This window comes from Oncorhynchus mykiss, chromosome 6 (genome assembly GCF_057628025.1).
Source record: "Oncorhynchus mykiss isolate SJ-2025 chromosome 6, ASM5762802v1, whole genome shotgun sequence".
In the NCBI taxonomy this organism is placed as follows: Eukaryota; Metazoa; Chordata; class Actinopteri; order Salmoniformes; family Salmonidae; genus Oncorhynchus; species Oncorhynchus mykiss.
The window spans coordinates 22,488,115-22,513,014 of NC_143027.1; the positions used below are offsets into that span (position 1 = coordinate 22,488,115).

At 44.1% G+C, this 24,900-nt stretch overlaps 1 protein-coding gene and 1 pseudogene across 2 annotated transcripts in view; both read left to right on the forward strand.

Moving 5' to 3' along the window:
- The window catches only part of LOC110525496 (multiple epidermal growth factor-like domains protein 9), a 46,248-nt gene extending 34,179 nt beyond the window's left edge, over positions 1 to 12,069 (forward strand). Inside the window, exons 4-6 of one of the 2 annotated variants that reach the window (XM_021605635.3) lie at positions 666 to 815; positions 9,414 to 9,683; positions 9,799 to 12,069. In XM_021605635.3, the coding sequence (XP_021461310.3) occupies positions 666 to 815; positions 9,414 to 9,683; positions 9,799 to 10,316 (938 nt within the window). In that variant the 3' untranslated portion in view covers positions 10,317 to 12,069. The remainder of the gene's footprint in view (positions 1 to 665; positions 816 to 9,413; positions 9,684 to 9,798) is intronic. The other variant, XM_021605636.3, reaches the window with a different exon arrangement.
- A 1,434-nt stretch (positions 12,070 to 13,503) lies between these two features.
- On the forward strand, positions 13,504 to 15,585 carry LOC110525121 (DNA primase small subunit pseudogene; annotated as a pseudogene).
- Positions 15,586 to 24,900: the final 9,315 nt, after the last annotated feature.

The following is a 24,900-nucleotide window of genomic DNA, read 5'->3' on the forward strand; positions in this document are numbered from 1 at the left end:
ATATCAACTAGAATGACCCTCTCTGTCAGCCAGGAAGCGTTACATAACAAACCTGAGGGTATGTTAAAAAACAAAGACTCTCTGTCTCTTCCAGATTAACATGGCAGTAACCTGTTCCATTTCTATCAGAAAACTGGAAAATCAAGATGATTGTTCCTACCTCTATAGGGTCATTGATTTTAGATAGGAGTGATAATGGTGTTCTCTATCGAGAAGGACAGAGAGAACAACAGTGTTTAGTGTATTTCTTCATTTTAGAGAACAGAGGACGTCTGCAATGTCCCACGATACAGAATCATTTCTATTCCATAAAAAACACTCAACTCCATCACTATGTAACTACCAATGAAATAGTCCATTTGAATGTAAGTATATAAACAGTATATTAATACAATAGTGTTACTAGGGTAATTACAGCATTACTAAACAGGTATAGAGTAACAGAAGAAGTTCACCATCCAGCCCAGGCAGAGTAAAGACCCAAGAACAGGTAACTCAACAACCTGAGGCTCAAAATCAAATCAACAGGATAGCAGTATTTGCTGCTCTAATGTGTACAAACAAAACCACTATAGGGTTTAGGTGTGGTCAACAAATGGCACATATCATATTTCAGACAGTTTCCAAAACATTTTCACCATAATATTATCTCATTTTCCACACAGGCGTCTGTCTGAACTGCCAGGGCAACACTCAAGGACCCAACTGTGAGGAATGCAAGCCCAGATTCTACCGCAGCTCTGGTGCTGCCAGCACCGATGCCTGTGTCGCCTGCCCCTGCTCCAACACCACCTCCACTGGCACCTGTCACACCGGTGAGTAGCCACTACCCCCTGCCTCAGTAGTGCCCTTCTTAGTTATGTCGCCTTATTAGAACCCTTGCCGGTCTGGTTGCTACTTCTATTTTTTTTATTTAACCTTTATTTAACTAGGCAAGTCAGTTAAGAACACATTCTTATTTACAATGACAGCCTACCAAAAGGACTCCTGCGGTGAAAAAACAATATTATAATAATACAATTTTAAAAAATGTAAAAAATAATAATATAGTATATTAATATATAGGACAAAACACACATCACGACAAGAGAGAAACCACAACACTACATAAAGAGAGATCTAAGACAACAACATAGCAAAGCAGCAACACATGACAATACAGCATGGTAGCAACACAACATGGTAGCAACAAAACATGGCAGCAGCACAAAACATGGTACAAATATTATTGGGCACAGACAACAGCACAAAGGGCAAGAAGGTAGAGACAATACCTTACGCGAAGGAGCCACAACAGTCAGTAAGAGTGTCCATGATTGAGACTTTGAATGAAGAGATTGAGATAAAACTGTCCAATTTTAGTGTTTTTTGCAGCTCGTTCCAGTTGCTAGATGCAATGAACTGAAAAGAGGAGCGACCCAGGGATGTTTATGCTTTGGGAACCTTTAACAGAATTTGACTGGCAGAACGGGTGTTGTATGTGAGGCTGAGGGCTGCGGTAGATATCTCAGATAGGGGGGAGTGAGGCCTAAGGGTTTTATAAATAAGCGACAGGTATACAGAGATGACCAGTTTACAGAGGACTATAGAGTGCAGTAATGTGTCCTATAAGGAGCATTGGTGTCATATCTGATGTCCGAATGGTAAAGAACATCTAGCTGTTCGAGAGCACCCTTACCTGCCGATCTATAAATTATGTCTCCGTAATCTAGCATGGGTAGGATGGTCATCTGAATCAGGGTTAGTTTGGCAGCTGGGGTGAAGGAGGATCGATTACGATAGAGGAAACCAAGTCTAGATTTAACTTTAGCCTGCAGCTTTGATATGTGCTGAGAGAAGGACAGTGTACCGTCTAGCCATACTCCCAAGTAATTATATGAGGTAACTCTATATGACCTCAAGCTCTAAACCCTCAGAGGTTGTAATCACACCGTTGGGGAGAGAGGCATTCTTCTTACCAAACCACATTGTCTTGGAGGTGTTCAGAACAAGGTTAAGGGCAGAGAAAGCTTGTTGGACACTAAGAAAGCTTTATTGTAGAGCGTTTAACACAAAAATCCGGGGAGGGGCCAGCTGAGTATAAGACTATCATCTGCATATAAATGGATGAGAGCGCTTCCTACTACCTGAGCTATGTTGTTGATGTAAATTGAGAAGAGCGTGGGGCCTAGGATCGAGCCTTGGGTACTCCCTTGGTGACAGGCAGTGGCTGAGACAGCAGATGTTCTTACTTGATACACTACACCCTTTGAGGAAGTTAGCAAACGGGTTAAAAAGGTCAGAGAGAGGCTTGGCAATGATAGGGGCAGCAACCTTAAAGAACAATGCCCCTCGCTCATTCATATACTTACATGTACATGTTCTCATTCACCCCTTTAGATTTGTGTGTATCATGTAGTTGTTGGGGAATTGTTAGATTACTTGTTAGATATTACTGCACTGTCGGAAGCACAAGCATTTTGCTACACTCGCATTAACACCCGCTAACCATGTGTATGTGACAAATAACATTTGATTTGAGAAAGGGTATAAACCGTCTGACCCAGATGTTTTTTTGGGGAGCTCCTTTAGCACCTCAGACTCAGTGACCGCCTGTAGGGAGAAACTTTGTAGCAGGGCAGGGGGAAAAGAGGGAGGAGCATGGGGCTCGTCGCGTTAGAAGGGGAGGGAGATGAGGAAAGGAGGCATGGCTGAGTTAAATAGGAATCCTGACTTAATGAAGTGGTGATTTAAAGAGCTTAGCCATGTGCTTCTTGTCAGTAGCAACCACATCATGAACATTAAGGGACATGGGCATCTGTGAGGAGGAGGCTTTATTCTCCAGGTCTTGAACCGTTTTCCAGAACTTCTTAGGGTTAGACCCACAGAGAGAGAACTGCTCCTTAAAGTAACTAACTTTGGCCTTCCGGATAGCCTGAGTGCGCTTATTTCTCATTTGCCTCAACGAGAGCCAGTCAGCGTGTTCCGAGCATTTCCCCAAATGGAATTCTTGAGGTGGTGTAACTCTGCCAGATCACGGTCGAACCCGGATCTGCACTTGTTTTTAATTGTCATTTTCTTTATGGGGGCGTGTTTGTTAACAATACCACTGAAAATATTTTAAAAAGAAGGTCCAAGCGTCTTCGACAGAGGGGATCAAGCTGATTCTATACCAATGTACATAGGCCAGGTCATGAAGGAAGGCTTGCTCATAAAAGTTTTTTAGCAAGCGTCTATGACAAATCAGGTCATAACAGAAAACACCAGACTGATACCTATCAGGATTATTTGTGAGGATAACATCAAGGAGAGTAGCCTTTTCTGGGTGTTTGGAGTCATAACATTGTGGGATTAATAATAATCTGAGAAAGTTTTAAGGAGTCTCATTGCTTTAGAACTTGGCGTGGTTAACCTCTTGGAACTACCCCTCCCGGATCCGGGAGAATTGTCATCAACTGACACTAATTAGCATAACGCAACGGACAAAAAAATCTTACTAGAAAATATTCATATTCATGAAATCACAAGTGAAATATAGCGAAACACAGTTTAGCCTTTTGTTAATCACCCTGTCATCTCAGATTTTGAAATGATGCTTTACAGCCAAAGCAAGACAAGCATTTGTGTAAGTTTAGCGATAGCCTAGCATAGCATTATGCCCAGCTAGCAGCAGGCAACTTGGTCACGAAAATCAGAAAAGCAATCAAATGAAATCGTTTACCTTTGATGAGCTTCGGATGTTTTCACTCACGAGACTCCCAGTTAGACAGCAAATGTTCATTTTGTTCCATAAAGATTATTTTTTATAGCCAAAATATCTCAGTTTGTTCTTCACTTTGGTTGAGAAATCCAACGGAAACTGCGGTCACGACAACACCAAAAAATATTCCAAATTAGATCCATAATATCGACAGAAACACGGCAAATGTTTTTTATAATCAATCCTCAAGGTGTTTTTCAAATATCTATTCGATAATATATCAACCGGGACAGTTGGCTTCTTAGTAGGAGCGAGAGAAACAATGGCCACATTTGTCTATTACGCACAAATCACTCTGAGAGCCACTAACTGACCACTGACGCAATGTTGTCATTCACGCTCATTTTTCTAAATAAATGCCTGAAACTATGTCTTGTGACACTGGACACATTAGGGAAGCCATAGAAAAAGGAATCTGGTTGATATCACTTTCACTGCTCAATAGGGACGCATAGGAACGCAGAGGTTTCTAAATAAGAGTCACTTCCTGATTGGATTTTTCTCAGGCTTTCGCCTGCAATATCAGTTCTGTTATACTCACAGACAATATTTTTACAGTTTTGGAAACTTTAGAGTGTTTTCTATCCTAAGTTGTCAATTATATGCATATTCTAGCATCTTGTCCTGACATAATAGCCCATTTACTTTGGGAACGTTATTTTTCCAAAAATGAAAATAGTGCCCCCTAGTTTCATTAAGCATGTCCCAGTTTAGGTCACCTAGCAGGACAACTTCAGACTTAGTGTAAGGGGCCAGGAGAGAGCTTAGGGCAGGTAGGGTACAGGCCGTTGCTGATGGTGTACGATAGCACCCAGCAACAGTCAACAAAGAGCTATTTGAAAGTTTATTGCATAAAACCAGAAAATCAAATTGTTTCGGGACAGAGCACTGGAGGTGTTCCTTGGTAAAGATTGCCACTCCACCACCTTTGGAAGATCTGTCTTGCCGAAAAAGGTTATAACCAGAAAGGTTAACATCAGTGTTCAAAACACTATTTCTTAACTACGTCTCAGTAATGACAAACAGATCTGGATTGGAGCTGTGAACCCACACTTTCATTGGATACATTTTAGGTAATAAGCTTCTAGTGTTAACATGCAGGAAACCCAGGCTTTTACGAGAGCAGAAATAAGTGAAGCAGATTTCAGAGCACAAGTCAGAATTGGGGCTAGCGACAGTAGATGGGCCAGGCTGTACATGCACATTTCCAGATATCATCTACAGTAATACAATCAGGGCACGGCAGAGGACAAGGAGAGCTCTGCAGTGTTGATGTATGACATTTAAATGTGCATTAGATACCAACAAGATAATATTGTACAGCAATTTCATCAGGTAACATGAATACAAAGCCAGCAAGTGGTGTTTAGAATAGGATGGGAGGCCAAGAATCCGTGTAACCAATAGAGAGTCAGAGTCCCGAATGTGGGAACAAACAGTCTCTCCTACGGTTGGGTTAACAAGCAAGTTCATAGTCAACAAAGCACGCAGGAGTCATGAGGCAAATAGCATAAAGCACAATAAAAAAAATATGACTTGGGGCTAGCCATTGTAAGTTCAACAGTGCGTGTGTGCTGGAGGTGAGCGAAAGCTCGGGAGAGGGGGGGTACCTGTACCAGACGGGGAGAGACAGGCCATGGCAGACAGTGATCAGATTGCCAGAATCCAAGCAGCAGTGCAGCAGGCAACAGGAGTAGGTGTCACACCCACTTGGGAGAAGCTTTTTTTGTGTGGCAGATTCCACGTGGAAAAGGAGGTTGTTAGCTAGCTATATCTCTTCCGTTTCAGTATCGGCACATAGTCCTTTACGATGTCCAGAAAAAGTTGTCCTGTTGTGGCTGTTATGTTTTGGAGATTGCAAGGATGATATCTTTTCAGTTCCAGGTTGGATGGTGTTTCAAGGTTTCTTGTGTTTTTTTTCTAGGCTGGTGTATCTGGCATTATGTCTTGGTGTGCCCTGCCTGGCAGAGAGAGAGTGACCACAGAAGGTAGTGGCCCAGGAGTACTCTTAATGTTCCAACAGCAAAACACCATCAACAGTCACTGCCAGGGATGAAGGCTCTTGGGGGGGGGGGGGGCGGCATCTCTAAACAGCTTACCCGACTGCTAGGAGGCATCCGCAAAATCCTAAAGCACCCCGTTGACTCGTTTTGTATCACATTCCAATGATAAAACTGGGGGAGACAAAATTGCAATTTCAGAATGTCCCCAGTGAAAGTTGCACCCCTGACAATTATTATAGCCCCATCCGCAGGGATACTTCTAATCTTTCACAGATAATTGCAATTTACTTGTGATGGTTTGTCAAAGAATCAATATCTGGACCCTCTGGTTGATGATGCTTAATCCCACCTATCTGTCTTATCCCTGCTGGTCAAGTTATGTTTCATCACCGAGCATGGGTCTGCTCACATCAGCTTCATCACAAAAGTCTAGGTCACAGTGTATGTCTGTGCTCCTGTAGACACGTATTTGATATTAAGCATGTTTTAACCAGGCAAGCCAGCATTCGTTTGTACCCATACTAAACTAATACCTCAGCAGCTGAGGCCTGAGCCTTGGTGACAAGGACATACATAGAGTCCCTGTCTGTCTGTCTTTCTCTCTCACCTCCTCCCTACATCTGATCTGACCAATCAGCCGCAGCCATGTAACTGCTGACAGCCTCCCATTGGGTCCCAGCAGCCTGGCAACAGCCATGTGGAGAGGGTTCTGAAGCCTGTCAGGTTGTTTGCCCGGCCAGGGCTGAGTGCTGAGGGGGGCTAATCTGAGCAGCTACATCACTGCACTGCGAGGGGAAGGGACACACACACAACATGATCCTCCTATTGCTGCCTTGTGAAGTCAATGGAGTGTGGCGCCCACCCCCCTCTGTTCTGTTGCTGCCTGACTAGCTTGCTGTGAAGTGGCCCAGCTGTGCCCATGATGTTCAGTGCGCTCTGTGTTCAGCTCAAACTCTGCCTTGTGTGGGTGTGCGTGCGTGCGTGCGTGCGTGCTTGTGTGTGTGTGTGTAAATCAAATAAAATGTATTTGTCACATACACATGGTTAGCAGATGTTAATGCGAGTGTAGCGAAATGCTTGTGCTTCTAGTTCCGACAATGCAGTAATAACCAACGAGTAATCTAACCTAACAATTCCACAACAACTACCTTATACACACAGTGTAAAGGAATGAAAGAATATGTACATTAAAATATATGAATGAGTGATGGTACAGAAGGGCATAGGCAAGATGCAGTAGATGGTATCGAGTACAGTGTATACATATGAGATGAGTAATGTAGGGTATGTAAACATTATATGAAGTGGCATTGTTTAAAGTGGCAAGTGATACATTTTTTACATCAATTTTTACATTATTAAAGTGGCTGGAGTTGAGTCAGTATGTTGGCAGCAACCACTCAATGTTAGTGGTGGCTGTTTAACAGTCTGATGGCCTTGAGATAGAAGCTGTTTTTCAGTCTCTCAGTCCCTGCTTTGATGCACCTGTACTGACCTCGCCTTCTGGATGATAGCTGGGGGGAACAGGCAGTGGCTCGGGTGGTTGTTGTCCTTGATGATCTTAATGGCCTTCCTGTGACATCGGGTGGTGTAGATGTCCTGGAGGGCTGGTAATTTGCCCCCAGGGATGCGTTGTGCAGACCTCACTACCCTCTGGAGAGCCTTACGGTTGTGGGCGGAGCAGTTGCCGTACCAGGCGGCGATACAGCCCGACAGGATGCTCTCGATTGTGCATCTGTAAAAGTTTGAGTGCTTTTGGTGACAAACTGAATTTCTTCAGCCTCCTGAGGTTGAGAGGCGCTGCTGCTCCTTCTTCACCACGCTGTCTGTGTGGGTGGACCAATTCAGTTTGTCCGTAATGTGTACACCGAGGAACTTAAAGTTCTACAAGTTTCTACCCTCTCCTCTACTGTCCCATCGATGTGGATAGGGGGGTGCTCCCTCTGCTGTTTCCTGAAGACCACGATTATCTCCTTTGTTTTGTTGACATTGAGTGTGAGGTTATTCTCCTGCCACCACTCCACCAGGGCCCTCACCTCCTCCCTGTAGGCTGTCTCATCATTGTTGGTAATCAAGCCTACCACTGTAGTGTTGTCTGCAAACTTGAGGATTGAGTTGGAGGCGTGCATGGCCACGCAGTCGTGGGTGAACAGGGAGTACAGGAGAGGGCTCAGAACGCACCCTTGTGGGGCCGCAGTGTTGAGGATCAGCGGGGTGGAGATGTTGTTACCTACCCTCACCACCTGGGGGCAGCCCGTCAGGATGTCCAGTACCCAGTTGCACAGGGCGGGGTCGAGACCCAGGGTCTCGAGCTTGATGACGAGTTTGGTAGTCGATGAACAGCATTCTCACATAGGTATTCCTCTTGTCCAGATGGGTTAGGGCAGTGTGGTTGCGATTGCGTCGTCTGAGGACCTATTGGGGCGGTAAGCAAATTGGAGTGGGTCTAGGGTGTCAGGTAGGGTGGAGGTGATATGGTCCTTGACTAGACTCTCAAAACACTTCATGATGACGGAAGTAAGTGCCACGGGGCGGTGTGTGTGTGGGAGGGAGGGAGGGAGGGAGGGAACTGGATTGAAAATTATGTTCAGGCCTGTAAGTGACTGAGCTGGCTGTATTGCAGTAGACAGGGGGGATGGTAAAGGTATTGGATAAATATCCAGGTTAGGTTGTACAGTATCATCATGTGAAGGTTTGCCCCCCAGCCGTCACCGTGCTGACTGGGTCATGTTCTCTCCTGGTGATATAACACATCGGCTCACTCTGACTGAAGCGTTTCCACTGCCAACAGTCCGGGGTTAAAACAGACCAATCAGAAACTGCCTATAGATAAGAGTTGTTATCACTCTTGCACTTTATTGGTCTAACTCTTTCCTAAAAAAATGTATTGTGGCTTTAAAAGTGTGTCTGTTGTGGGCACAAATATTGTTCCCATAAGTCTGAAAGAGTTAGATATGATTTAGAGATGAATGATCTTGAGCAGACTACAGCACAAATTCGAGGTACCATTAAATGTGTGGCTATTTTCTTGATGAACTTGTTTAGTAGGAGGTGATCAACACTCACACTAATGACATGCAGCAAGCGTAATTACTGTGCTCAATTATATTTGGTGTCAGAGCTCTTGGCCCTTAATGGATGTGACAACATCAAAAGGGGATATATCACAGTTAGTGAAGCCATTAGGAGAGAAGGAAGGCACTGTATAGTAGCATCATATTACTAAGGTCCAGAGGCCGGAGGAGAAAGCTGACTCCTGATAATGATGAGTGATGATGATGCTGCTCTGATACAAGGGATCAGTCTTTAAAAACAGTTTCTGCGCTGTAGAGATGTGTGTTAGTAAGTTGCTTTTGATAAAAGTGTCTGCTAAATGGCATGTTATTATCGTTGAATATTTTCGCTGAGTCTTTTGGGGAAGTAAAAAAATGTCTCATTCTTCAACAGAAAATCCTATTATTAGCCAGGGTAGTCTTATATAACCCATGTGTAGCCCGTATGTAGCCCGTATGTAGCCCGTAGACTACTAAACACTGCCATAGGGCTTACCCTCTGTGTTGTACAGTATTAGAAATCAATCTCTTTGGCATTCTGTCTCCATCTAGTGGTGGTGCATCAGCCAAGTCTATTTTATGACTGACATGTATTAGTGTGTGTTTTTGTTTCCCTAGACTCTGATGGGTTCCCAGTGTGTGACCAGTGCCTGTCTGAGTACAGCAGTCAGCAGTGTGACCGGTGCAAGGCTGGCTTCTACAGTTCCAATGGTGTGTGTGTCACCTGCGACTGCAGTGGGAACGCAGACCCTACGGGGCCGGCCCAGCTCTGCCACCCTGACACTGGCCACTGCCTGAGCTGCACCGTCAACACCACGGGGCCTCAATGCCAGCTCTGTGCCCCTGGCTTCACAGGGGACGCCCTTGCCCAAAACTGCACCCGCCCAGGTAAGCGTCATTCAATAATTTGGTGCAGAGGAGTATTAGTAGTTGTGAAGTTATTGAATGAGCCATGAGTAGCTCAATTCAATCCCATTCACATTGTGAATAATTTGTTTTCTAGCAGCACGGATCGTTCTTACCCCAGAGCCTGCTACAACAACAGAGACCCCTAAAACCACCACTACAACCTCTGCTCCAACCCCCAGCAGCAAGGGCCTGACTGCCACGGTGCCCACCAGTGCTCCCCCTTCCACTACTAACTCCAGCATCCTACTGAGCATAGCCACCACCCAGGCCCTGCTCACCAGCCTGGGCAGCCCCACAGTCAATACCACGGCCACTCTCAAGGAGGTCTCCTGGACCCAGTTCAACATCATCGTCCTGGCCGTCATCATTCTAGTAGTGGTGCTGCTGCTGGGCTTCGTGGGAGGAGTGTACACCTACAGAGAGTACCAGAACCGCAAGCTCAACGCTCCCTTCTGGACCATTGAGCTGAAGGAGGACAACATCAGCTTCAGCAGTTACCATGACAGCATTCCCAACGCTGACGTGTCTGGCCTGCTGGAAGACGAGGCCAACGAGGTGGCGCCCAACGGCCAGCTGGCTCTCACCAACCAGGGCAACTGCTACAAGGCCTAACCCACAGGGCAGACAGACAGCACACTGCGGACAGACTGGACACCCCCGGAGAGGCTTCCGGCCTGGCTGCCTGCTTCACAGAACAGAGGCATGACTTTCAAAGCTGCTGGACACCAAACCCAAAGCTCAATGCGTAACTTGACTCCTTCTACCCAGCTCCTCTCTCCTTCTGTGGAGCAGAAGGACACCAACAGACTGGCAGATGTTTGCAAAGAGAAAAGGAATGGTATGTTTCTGTTTGTCCTTACGTTTGGGCTCCATTTCAGATTTGAGTGATTCACGTAAAAGAAGTCGTCGATGAAGGGTCCAAAGAAGAGTAGACTTTTTCAATTCAGTTGTGCCTGCAGAGGGCACTATAACAGATGTGGATGGTTGAGGTAATGGGGACTTTGCCCATGCAAGAGTAGAGGACCATGGGAGAATCTCAATTGCATACTCTTGGTGTTATCTCTCCGAGCCTCCTTCTCCAAACCGATTGGATGAGAGTTAAAGTCAGAGGTCCCTCCCCTCTAAAGGAAGTGAGGAGAGAGGACACAAGAAGTATGCAATTGAGATTCTTCCCATGTCTCTGTTGTATGGCACACTGTTCCTTATGCAGCTCAATGGACATCAGACTACACTAGGAACCCTAGCATTTCAGAACCTTTTAAAACGAACTAACAGTTTAAGTTATAACTTGAACAGAGATCTAGTCTAGACGATGATTGTTATTCCATTTATTTTGATTCATTTCTTATTTATTTTCAAGTTTTCTTTTTGGGATAAATGTTGCGCATGTAAGATGTGCGTTTCATGGTGTTTTAACTTGTGTGCTATATTGAATGCAAATTGAAAAGGGCAAAATGTTTTCATATGTACGTATGTCTTTTTTGTGAGTGATATAGGAAATGGGAAGGCTGCTGGCTTAATGATCCTTTTGTTCCTCTTTTGTTTTCAGTTGTATCCTGTATAAAGAATTTCCAGGTCCTTACCTTGAGTATTAACGAGGGGTGTTTAGATGATAAAACAAACATATATTGTATCCTCTCTCTACTCACTACTGTTCACTGCAGGGCAGTTGGTCCTATTGTTCGTTATTATTATCACTTTGACCTATTTACGGATGGTGTGCAAATCTGCTGGTTTGAGAAATGCCTACCTCAATGGAAGTTGCTGAACAAATTCTTGCAATTTTTTTTAGTACTAGTCCATTTAGGCTGGTTTCGTTTAAGTAATCCACTTCTAGGACACAATGCCAGCCACAATTTCTTATGTAAGTCTTAACAGTACAAAATAGAAACAGATCTTGGTGATGTGTTGCTGGCAGCATCACCGTTAATCCCGCTCAAGTGTTTTTAATAAACTACAATTGATATCCTGGATTTGTTTCTGGTAAAAAAGTATCATGAGTGAGTTAAGCTAGTAAGGGAACTCACTCCTCAGGGAATGCCTCTTTCCCCAGTGTGATCGCTGTAAATAAGAGTAGGACATTGTACAGATGAATGTGAATAGGATCATTATTATTGTACAGGTAGAGTGCAGTTTACGCTCAGAACAGTCAGTACCCTTACACTGAAAGACTCAAATATGGGCTTGGCACAGTCCACACAGGAAATGACCTATCAATAGACCTACCCTGTGTATTATGTTGCAGGATATGCTACATGCCATCATCCCTAACTACTGTTAAATAATGAATGGAAAAAACTGTAAATAGTACAAACTGAAAATGTCACACACAATGCTAAATAAAATGGGTTTATTGGTTAGTCTGTAACTGTGTTGAACTCCTTTATATTTGCATGTTTACCCTACCTGGAATTGTTTTCGTTATATTCACATTTCTGTGAATTGAAGGCTTAACGACATAAACTAAATAATGATGGCAATCGTTTGAGTCACTCACCAGTGCTAATGAAGTGCAGCGTAATTTCAACAGGGAAGACTGAGCTGATTTGTTTTTCATTTGTTTGTTGTTTCATATTGTCATAGTCTTTGCTTCCTTTTTATGGGCATACGCGGAAACATGGTCAAATGTTTTCATGTGTACATGGCTTGGTACTGTGTAACAGTAGCTCCACCTCAGCACCTGCTGGGACCCCAGGAGCTCTGGAACAACGGAGGGGTGTCCTGTCAGTGCCAGCCTGGGCAGCCATGCAGCAGTGTTTAATTTGGTAGCTATTTTAGTTTTACTCTTAGGTTTTAGTCTGTCACATTTTAGTCATTTCATCCTTTGCTGGTTTAATTACCATCAGTCGACGACAACTCTGAACAATTTTAGTCTAGTTTTAGTTACAGCCATTTTGTCAGTGCATTTTTTTGTATTAAATAATGAATATTTTTGAATATCTCTAACTTCCATCATGTGCACATTCAGATAGCCTTGTCCAACTAGGCCTACTGTCCCCTCATATACCTTAACTGGCAACATTGATATTGTGGCGGGGGGAGTATTACCAAACTCCTAATATTCAACAAATAGCATTTGTTTTTCTCAGGATAAAAGCAATCACTCATATTTGTGGACCGCGGCGCAAGAGCTCAAACACAGATGAATGAATAGCAGCACATATGGGAAAATAGAGCTTCTGGTGTGATCAAAGAAAAATTATAAGCTGGGTGGTTTGACCCCTGAATGCTGATTGGCTGACAACTGTGGTATATCTGACCATTTATCACGGATATGTCAAAACATTTATTTTTACTGCTCTAATTACATTGATAATCAGTTTATAATAGCAATAAGGCACCTCGGGGGTTTATGGTATATGACAAATAAACCACAACCCCTCTGGCCTTAATACTTAAATAGCTACATGAAAATGAGAGCGAGAGTAAAGATTATTGTTCCTAGTTGAGGTTAGTTACAAGTCAAGTATCCTGGCACCTGGCTTCGCATCAGTTCAAAAGATTGACGAGTGACTGAAGTTGTGATGAGTTTTGATGTAGGGTCTGGGCATGTTGCAGCAGTATGTCGGAGGGAGAGTCCTAGATGTGAGAAGTGTGCAGGAGGGCGTGAGACAAAGGAATGTGTCATTCCAGTGGAGAAAGTTGTAGGGGTGCCCGCGGGGCTGGAGATCGGAGGTGTTTGGTGAGAGAAAGGCAGGTTTAGGTTGCCAGGGTCAGAGTAGTAGGGAAAGTGGTGTTGTATGCTGAAGCAGTGGAGAGAGTGGTAGAGGAAGATGGGTACAGGGTGAGGGATACTAAGATGATTCCTTTGAGAAGGCAGAGACTAATAGAGACTGATGGGAAGAATATGTGCTTCAGTGAGGTAGGTTTTTTGGTATTCATAGCTATGGTTGCAGAAATGGATGGAAAGTCCCAGAAAAGAGAGGTGGCAGTGGCAGAGAAATAATTGGGATTGCGAGGTTTTACTGCAGAACAGTTGCAGGGGGTGTTGAGTGGTAGTGTTCTGTTCCCCAAGACCGTTGGTCTAGATAAGGTAAATAGTAGAATGGGGTGGTTTTTTTTTAGAGCGGGCTATTAATTGTCAAGGTCATGTTTTGCTTAACCTTATCACAAAGAATGTAATGTAGGTAGCTGTGAAACGCCTCGCACTCCAGTACAGTAGGTGTATGCACCTTAAATTGGATGCAATCCGCCAACACAATTCCAAAGAAGAAGAAGTGACCACCTGGGAGCTGTGTGGGAGGTAACCCGGGCAGATCAGCTCAAACTGAAATATGTAAATTCAGCAAACAAACACTTTTCATCTGTTTTGTCCAATCCTAAACATGAATTCATGCAGAATATTCATGCAATCCTCTCACTCCAAGTTTGGATAACTGCATACTTGGAGTGTGTCTGAAAGTGGGTGTTTCAAAAGAAGTGGGTGGATCAACAGCTATGGACGTAACATTAATGGGTGGATCAACAGCTATGGACGTAACATTAATGGGTGGATCAACAGCGATGGGTGTAACATCAGAGCTCCATTATTGTTTAGACCAGCCATTTCCAGGTGCACCTCAGGTCAGCTTACTTTTTACATAGCAGGTTAGGATAATTAGCGTGTCAGGTTAGAGGAATGAGGTTAAGGTTAGGAACAGGGTTAGGCTTAGCTAAAATGCTACAGTTGTCAACAATAGACTCGTCGTGCAGCCCAATCAGCCATGCAAAATGGTCTTGAGTGGTAACAAAACTGCCCAATAGCTGATTTCCATACACCCACTTCTGTTGATCCTCCCACTTCTGTTGACACGCCCACTTTCAGACACACTCCATGTATGCAGTTACCTACGACTCTCTCATTGGCAGAATTGTCTCCCACACAGCTCCAGGCTGTCACTTCAGTTACTTGTCAATCGTTTGAACTGATGTGAAGCAAGGTGCCAGGACACTAAAACAATTGAGGGGTACAGTCGGCTATCAACATTTTAGACGTTTTCTTATTATTTTCACTTAAACCTATACATTTATACAACATCAGAAGCTGTTGCAGTGCTGCGGATATCTTCCCAAAGTGCTGGACTCTGATGACTATTGTCATCCGTATCGTGGACAGAGCCCTTGGAGATGTCTTTGGTTTCCGGCACTGAGAGAGGTGCATTGCTGGGTGTGTGACAAGGCCACCCGGAAGCTTTCTGTGCTCCGCTCCGCTGTGTCTGAGTACATGAGTCTGGTCAAGGATGAAGACGAGACGGTGAGGAAAGTAGTACTGTCAGACTCAATTCATCCATTCATCAAAGAATCCCTGGTGGTGGTGGAGCACCACTTTCCCCAGTACTTTCTAGTGGGACAGGACATACTGGGCAACAAAGAGGTTGCAGACAAAGTGCTGTCCCTCGTGCCCAAAGATGTCAGAAAGGAGCTTCTGCAGTGCTTCCAGACTGAGAAAAACCCTGAGAAGCGCTGGGGAAGACTTAAGACTCTGGTCCAAAACAAACGTACAACTGCCAAGGGCCACTACTTTGAGAAGGAGGTAATGTGCAGTACTTTTACCCTCGGCTCGATGTAACCATTTGCTGAAGAGCCCCATTCAGCATCCATCCCAAAACCAGGGGGATTTCTGTTCCTATTGACCTGAGAAAACTGGATCGCTTTGACCCCTTCTATGTGCCCGCTATCAGTCTAATCTGTGAGTTGGATCGGCCCAAGACAGCAGAGGGGGAAGAGGAGGAGGAAACCAAGGAGAATGAGAGAGAAGCAGGAGAGCGACGGAAGATAAGAGACTACAAACGAACAAGTTTGGCGAAGTATGTAAAAACTATTTGATCGATTCCTGTAAGGGATGGTTCTCTCAAGGAAAGGGGGCATCTTAAAAAGAGTGATCTTCAAAAGGACTTCTAACCCTGAGCAGTGTCCAACGGAACACTGTCTGTTGCTGGGTTTGGTACCTACAATGGTTGGCTAATCTTCACAAGCCCATCATATCAGTTGTTCATAATCTGACCATTAAAGATGGAGAACACACATTACAGATACACTGTAAACAGATGGTCTCAGTTTGAGAATTGTCTTGCAAATATTTTACTCTTTATCAATGATTGAAAATCACAGTTGTGCAAAACTTTTGCTTTGATCACATCAGAAGCTCTATTTTCAAGTGGGCTGTTATTCTTTCATCTGGGTAGCCTAGCGGTTAGAGCGTTGGACAAGTAACCGGAAAGTTGCAAGTTCAAACCCCTGAGCTGACGAGATACAAATCTGTCGTTCTGCCCCTGAACAGGCAGTTAACCCACTGCTTCTAGGCCGCCATTGAAAATAAGAATTTGTTCTTAATTGACTTGCCTAGTTAAATAAAGGAAAAATGTCATCTGTGTTGCCGCTCTCGCACCGCAGTCTGCATGTCATATTAAATGTCCATTAGTCTCACGTGGAATTTTCATTGACTAAATTGAAAAGAAATTTGTAATAGTTATCATTTTTTTATGATAGTCATCTCCTCCTTTGGCCAGAGGCCAAGGCCTACTACTCGCAATGGGATTGCTTTTGTGGCTAGCTCTACTACATCTAGCCACAACCGTGGAAACCATCAGTTCATGGAGACAACATCAGTAAGGTTGATGGCACTAGGTTGACGGAATATTTGGAGGTGTAGTTTTACACACATTTCTTTTTGCACAACCATGAGTGAATGTCATCCCAGTTTATGTGTTCTGTTGTGTTATGACGATAGAGCTTGTCCACAACCAGTTATGGTCAAAGAGCTGTAACTCGAATCCATTGTTGTTGAATCACGATATTTGCTACAATATCTTCTTTGGTAAGAGTGAGGCTAGGTTCCCATTAGCTCTCGAGAACCTAAGGGGGGTACAGTGGCTTCAGAAAGTATTCAGACCCCCTTGACTTTTTCCACATTCTGTTACGTTACAGCCTTCTTCTAAAATTGATTAAATAAAACATTTTCCTCATCAATCTACACACAATACCCCATAGTAAAAACAGTTTTTTATGAATTTTAGCACATTTATAAAAAACTGAAATACCTTATTTACATAAGTATTCAGACCCTTTGCTATGAGACCCGAAGTTGAGCTCAAGTGCATCCTGTTTCCATTGATCATCCTTGAAATGTTTCTACAACTTGACTGGAGTCCACCTGTGGTAAATTCAATTGAATTGATTTGGAAAGGCACACACCTGTCTATATAAGGTCCCACAGATGACAGTACATGTCAGAGCAAAAACCAAGCCACGAGGTTGTAGGAATTGTCCATAGAGCTCCAAGACAGGATTGTGTCGAGGCACAGATCTGGGGAAGGGTACCAAAACATTTCTGTAGAATTGAAGGTTCCCAAGAACACATTGGCCTCCGTCATTCTTAAATAGAAAAGGTTTGGAACCACCAAGACTCTTCCTGGAGCTGGCTGCCTGGCCGAACTGAGCAATCGGGGAGAAAGGCCTTGGTCAGGGAGGTGACCATGAACCCGAAGATCAGAGATCCCTTGTGAAGATGGGAGAACCTTCCAGAAAGACAACCATCTCTGCAGCACTCCACCAATCAGACCTTCATGGTAGAGTGGCCAGACGAAAGCCACTCCTCAGTAAAAGGCACATGACAGCCCACTTGGATTTTGCCAAAAGGCACCTAAAGGACTCTGGTCTAATGAAACCAAGATTGAACTCTTTGGCCTGAATGCCATGGGCCTCGTCTTTACGAAACCTTGCACCATCCCTACGGTGAAGCATTGTGGTGTCAGAATCATGCTGTGTGGATGTTTTTCAGCGGCAGGGACTGGGAGATTAGTCAGGATCGAGGAAAAGATGAACTGAGCAAAGTACAGAGAGATCCTTGATGGAAACCTGTTCCAGAGCACTCAGGACCTCAAACTGGGGTGAAGGTTCACCTTCCAACAGGACAATGACCCTAAGCTCACAGCCAAGACAATGCAGGAGTGGCTTAGGGTCAAGTCTCTGATTGTCCTTGAGTGGCCCAGCCAGAGCCCGGACCTAAAAATGGCTCTGCAGTTACACTCCACATCCGACAGAGCTTGAGAGGATCCGCACAGAAAAATAGGAGAAAATACAGGTGTGCCAAGCTTAGCGTCATACCCAAGAAGACTCAAGGCTGTAATCGCTGCCAAAGGTGCTTCAACAAAGTACTGAGTAAAGGGTCTGAATACGTATGTAAATGTGATATTTCAGTTTTTATTTTCTAAATTAGCTAAAAATTCAAAATACCTGTTTTTGATTTGTCATAATGGGGTATTGTGTGTAGATTGATGAGGAGACAAATACAATTGTATCAATTTTAGAATAAGGCTGTAATGTAACAAAATGTGGAAAAAGTCAAGGGGTCTGAATATTTTCCAAATGCACTGTATATGAGGTATATATAGTTTTGTTTACTGTGGAGGTGTGATAAAAGTCACCTTGTCCTAGAGAGATTTACACGGTTATCACGCCAGGATAAGCCTACACAAAACACAGCCCTTATTTTAAGTGTTTCTAAAATCCCCTATGGGAAAAATGAATGGAGGAAAAACGTTTTGAACCATTTCCCTGTTTGACCGCTAGGTTTTAAGGCTATTATGACTCATACTGTGGTACTATATTCAGGAGCCTGCTCTCAATGAGTGTAGACAGTCTGCTGCTGCCGCTCTGCTTATCGTCAGATGGGGCGAGGAGAGGAGGTAAGGGGCCCACGTTGGTAATTTGGGGGCTCAGCCTTGATTGGGTAATTAATTACTGGTCAATTGTGTGAGTCAGGGATCCAAGAGGCAAAACATAAATTATATAAATAAACACACACATATATATATATATATATACAGTTGAAGTCAGAAGGTTACATACTTAGGTTGGAGTCATTAAAACTCGTTTTTCAACCACTCCACAAATTTAACAAACTATAGTTTTGGCAAGTCGGTTAGGACATCTACTTTGTGCATGACACAAGTAATTTTTCCGACAATTGTTTACAGACAGATTATTTCACTTATAATTCACTGTATCACAATTCCAGTGGGTCAGAAGTTTACATACAATAAGTTGACTGTGCCTTTAAAACAGCTTGGAAAATTCCAGAAAATTATGTCACAAGTTACCTGTGGTGTCTAGAAATAATTTGCCTTCTACATCATCAAAAGGAAAATCAAACTCAACATCCCAATTAGGATCTGTCAAAAAATATTTCATTCAGTTATAGAACTCTTGGGTTGTGAGATCTGGGGACCACTCGCCAACCAAGAATTCATAAAATGGTACACCCAGTTGAGACTTCTCATGCAAAAATGTACTTTCTGTGCAACGCAAAACCACAAACAATGCATGCAGAATTAGGACCAGACCCGTTAGTTATCAAAATCCAGATAAGTGCTGTTAAATTCTACAATCACCTAAAAGGAAGTGATGCCTACACATTCCATCACAAAGCCCTCACCTATAGTGAGATGAGTCCCCTCAGCCAGCTGGTTCTGAGACTCTGTTCACGAACACAAACAGAGCCCCAGGACAGATACACAATTAGAACAAACTAAATTATGAGAAAGCAAAAAGAGAACTATTTGGCACTGGAAAGAATCAACCAAAAAAACTGAGTGAATTGGAATGCTATCTGTCCCTAAACAGAGAGTATACAGTGGCAGATGCCAAGTGTTGGCTGGAGTGCTGTAAAGCTCACCGCCATTGGACTCTGGAGCAGTGGAAACGCATTCTCTGGAGTGATGAATTGCACTTCACCATCTGGGAGTTCGACGGACGAATCTGGGTTTGGCAGATGCTAGGAGAACGCTACCTACCCCAATATACAGTGCCAAATTTAAAGTTTGCAATAATGGTCTGTGGCTTTTTTTGATGGTTCGGTCCAGGAACTAGTTCCAGTGAAGGGAAATCTTAACGCTACAGCCTACATTCTAGACGATTCTGTGCTTCCAACTTTCTGGCAATAGTTTGGGAAAGGCCCTTTCCTGTTTCAGCATGACAATGCCCCCATGCACAAAGCGAGGTCCATACGGAAATGGTTTGGCGAGATCGGTGTGGAAGAACTTGACTGACCTGCACAGTGCCCTGACCTCAACTCCATTGAACACCTTTAGGATGAATTGGAACGCCGACTGCATGCAAGGCCTAATCAACCAATATCAGCGTCCAATCTCACTAATGTTCTTGTGGTTGAATGGAAGCAAGTCCCCGCAGAAATGTTCCAACATCTAGTGGAAATACTTCCCAGAAGAGTGGAGCCTGTTATGGCAGCAAAGGGGGGACTAACGGTTTTGGAATGAGATATTTCCAACCTTTGTGAATGCAATGTTTACTGTTCATTTCTCATTGTTTTTTGTTGATATTTCTTTTTCTTCTCACGTTTGTTTATTGTTTAATTTACTTGCTTTGGCAATGTAAACATGTTTCCAACACCAATAAAGCCCCTTTGAACTGAAAGAGAGAGAGGTATGGAGGTTTTCCAATACAATGTAGATGTGTGTGTTCCAGAGTAGAGAGACACACAGTATGTTGCTACTGTAATTGAAAAGTGGCAATGTCTGCTGTGGCAGGTGAGAAAGTGCAAGTTACCTGAATGTTTTTATATTGTGTTGGCTTTTTAATTTGTAATAATTTTTTATTTAACCTTTATTTAACTACTCAAGTCAGAACAAATTCTTATTTAAAATGACGGCCTACCAAAAGGCAAAAGGCCTCTTGAGTGGACGGGGGCTGGGATTTTGAAAAAAATCTCTATATATAAATATAGGACAAAACACACATCACGACAAGAGAGACAACACTACATAAAGAGAGACCTAAGACAACAACATAGCAAGGCTGTCACGATAGTTGGAAGCATACTCGGACCAACGTGCAGCGTGATCTGGGTTCCACATCTTTTTTATTTAAGGTATCCCAAATATGATCCCCAATTAGAGACAATGATAGCCAGATGCCTCTAATTGGGAATCATACCAAACACCAACATAGAAAAACTAAACTAGAACTCCACGTAGAAAATAATAACTAGAAACAAAAACAGTCACGCCCTGACCTATTCTACCATAGAAAATGAGGGCTCTCTATGGTCAGGACGTGACAGTACCCCCTTCCCCCCCAAAGGTGCGGACTCCAGCCGCAAAACCTGAAACCAAAAGGGAGGGTTGGGGGGGGGTGTCTAGTGTCGGTAGCGGCTTTGGTGCGGGGCGAAGGACCCGCTCATCACGCGGATCCGCCAACATCGGGGGCGGCTCTGGTGCGAGACGAAGAACCCGCTCAGCTCGCGGATCCAGCCATGGACCCGGGCTGAACACTGTGCCTGGACTGGACCTCGGTATCAAGGAATGCTCCTGCCATAGAGTGGGACTGGACACCAGATCTGAACTGGATATCATTGCAGGAGAAGGCTCCGGCCATGGAGCTGGACTGGACGCCGCGCCTGGACTGGGCATCGACGCAGGGGAAGGCTCCCGCCATGGAGTGGGACTGGACGCTGTGCCTGGACTGGGCACCAACGCAGAAGAAGACTGGCCTTGGAGCTGGACTGGACGCCGTGCTTAGACTGGGCATCGGCGCAAGGGAAGGCTCCGGCCATGGAGCTGGAGGTTCCGGATCGTTGACCGTCGCAGGATGTTCTGGACCGTTGACCGTCGCAGGAGGTTCCGGGACCGTTGACCGTCGCAGGAGGTTCCGGACCGTGGACATTCTCAGGAGGTTCCGGACCGTGGACCGTCTCAGGAGGTTCCGGACCGTGGACCGTCGCCAGAAACTCTGGACTGGGACTCGTCACCGGAAGCTTTGGACTGTGAGAACCATCGCCGGAAGCTCTGGACTGGGGACCGTCGCCGGAAGCTCTGGACTGGGGAGGCGCACTGGAGACCTGATGCGTAGTGCCGGCACAGGATGCACCGGACTGGGAAGGCGCACTGGAGGGAGAGTGCGAGGAGCAGGCACAGGACGTACTGGACTAGGGACACGCACTTCAGGGAGAGTGCGAGGAGGAGACAACTGATGTACCGGACTGGAGAGGTGCACTTGAGGCCAGAAGCGTGGAACCAGCACAGGTTGCATCAGACTGCTAATCGGATCCTCTGGATGTTGAGCAGAACACACTTGCACAACATCTCTCTCATTTCACTCTCTCTCAACTTCACCATTGCCTCCCTGACAGTCTCTGGCTCTTCCCTCTGCTCAGCCGCCAGCTCCATGTGCCCCCACTTGGGGTTGTCCTTGGGATTTCTGTAGCCGTGAACCCTGTTGTCGTCACTGTCCTCCATAATCTCCTTCCGTCTGTTGCCAAGGAAGGGTTTCGCATCTCCCCATCACTTCTTCCCATGTCCAGAAATCCTCTCCTCTTTGTGCAAGCTGCTTGGTCCTGGTTTGATGGGATATTCTGTCACGTTCTTTTGAAGCATACTTGGACCAACGTGCAGCGTGATCTGGGTTCCACATCTTTTTTATTTAAGGTAAGTGAACCACACAACAAAACAATAAAGAATAAACAAAATGTGACGACAATAGTGTACTAACATGCAACTACACATAAACACAAAACAATATCCCATAACACACAGGTGGATTTTTTTTTACTTAAATATGATCCCCAATTAGAGACAACGATAGCCAGCTGCCTCTAATTGGGAATCATATCAAACACCAACATAGAAAAACTAAACTAGAACCCTACATAGAAAATAATAACTAGAAAACCCCCCAGTCACGCCCTGATCTACTCTACCATAGAAAATAAGGGCTCTCTGTGGTCAGGACGTGACAAAAGCAGCAACACATGACAACAACATGGTAGCAGCACAAAACATGGTACAAACATTATTGGACACAGACAACAGCACAAAGAGCAAGAAGGTAGAGACAACAATGATTCAGACAAAGCAGCCTCAACTGTCAGTAAGAGTGTTCATGATTGAGTCTTTGAATGAAGACATTGAGATAAAACTGTCCAGTTTGAGTGTTTGTTGCAGCTCGTTCCAGTCTCTGGAGGATGAGGGCTGGGGTAGATATCTCAGATAGGGGGGAGTGAGGCCTAAGAGGGTTTTATAAATAAGCATCAACCAGTGGGTCTTGCGACAGGTATACAGAGATGACCACTTTACAGAGGAGTATAGAGTGCAGTGATATAAGGAGCATTGGCGGCAAATCTGATTGCAGAATGGTAAAGAACATCTAGCCGCTCGAGAGCACCCTTACCTGCCGATCTATAAAGTATGTTTCCGTAATCTAGCATGGGTAGGATGGTCATCTGAATCAGGGTTAGTTTGGCAGCTGGGGTGAAGGAGGAGCGATTACGATAGAGGAAACCAAGTCTAGATTTAACTTTAGCCTGCAGCTCTGATATGTGCTTAGAGAAGGACAGTGTACCATCTCGCCATACTCCCAAGTACTTGTATGAGGTGACTACCTCAAGCTCTAAACTCGCAGAGGTAGTAATCACACATGTGGTGTGGGGAGAGGGGCATTCTTCTTACCAAACCACATGACCTTTGTTTTGGAGGTGTTCAGAACAAGGTTAAGGGTAGAGAAAGCTTGTTGGACACTAAGAAAGCCAGCTGAGGGGCCAGCTGAGTATAAGACTGTATCGTCTGCATTTAAATGGATGAGAGCGCTTCCTACTGTCCGAGCTATGTTGTTGATGGGGCCTAGGATTGAGCCTTGGGGTAGTCCCTTCGTGACAGGCAGTGGCTGAGACAGCAGATTTTCTGACTTTATACACTGCACTCTTTGAGAGAGGTAGTTAGCAAACCAGGCCAAAGACACCTTAGAGAAACCAATACTCTTTAGCCGGCCCACAAGAATGGAATGGTCTACCGTATGAAAAGCTTTGGCCAAGTATATAAATATCAGGACAACATTGCTTCGAATCAAGGGCAATGGTGACATCACACAGTACAAAGACTCTATAAGGTTCCCAATGTTGCTGCAGCTGATCACTTTGTGATACTGTAGTTTGTCCGCCATGAACTGGAGGTTAGCTTAGGTTTTGCAGAGGCCTGTGTCTCATATCTTGGACTATTGGCTTCCAACCTTTTTCCTTCCAGCAAGTATTCGACTTCTCATTCCTGTTGCAGACGGTGAGGAAGGGGTATCAGGGAGTGGATCAGGGGCAAATAAGTTAGGGGCAGGTATATTGGCCTCATGTTCTGGCTGCTATTCATCTGGTAACTGAGGTGGTGTGTTGCCTGATAGGTAGGTCTCCATTGCAACTGTTCTATTTAAAGTCTGTCTTCTATTCCATTGGTTGCATTTCTATTGCCTTCTCTTGCTGCTTTGTTCTCACTTTGTAAGCTCAGAGATAATTTTCATTTCTCCCTTCTCTTTCAGTATCTCTCCCTGTCTTTTTGCAGATGTTCCTGGTATTTATATGTGTGTGACATCTATTTCTCTGTGCTGTTTCATGTGACATCTTCTAATTAAATTAATTTAAAACATGATTAAATAAGCCTAAAACAAAAGAAAGTACATTCTGTCATTACCAATACAGTTCAAGTTTGTGATAGAAATGACTGGGATCTAAATGACGCTTCTACAGTTTTTGGAGAAAAATGACAGACTGCTTAGCATGTTTTGGCTAGTATTCCAGCTAGCATATAGTTAGCTAGCATACACTAAATATATCAAATATACTTTTTTCATGTTATTATTCTACCACAAATTAAAGAAATTAAAGCCTGTTTGGAAATGACTGACAATAAAAATATTCTCGACAAAAGCAATATTTACCTACATTTTTCCTCAACTTCTGGACATCACATCTGGAACAACTGTCTGTTGCAGCCATGTGCTTCAGAGTCACAATAAGTTTCCATGTTAACTAAATTAACATTCTCTTGACAAAACATTATTTAGTGAGGTATAGGTCCTCAGTGGTGGAAATGACACCACTAACAAAGGACAGGTATATTTTGTGTAAAAAACAATACAAAGGGCATACTCACAATAAATATTGATATAGATTTTATTTAATAGACTCTTTCTCTAGTAGATAACATTATATAATTAAGCAATAAGGCCCGAGGGGGTGCTGTATATGGCCAATATACCATGGCTAAGGGCTGTTCTTATGCACGACACAATGCAGAGTTCCTGGACACAGCCCTTAGCCATAGTATATTAGACATATATCACAAACCCCTGAGGTGCCTTATTGCTATTATAAACTGGTTACCAACGTAATTAGAGCAGTAAAAATAAGTGTTTTGTCATACCTGTGGTATTGCTGTCA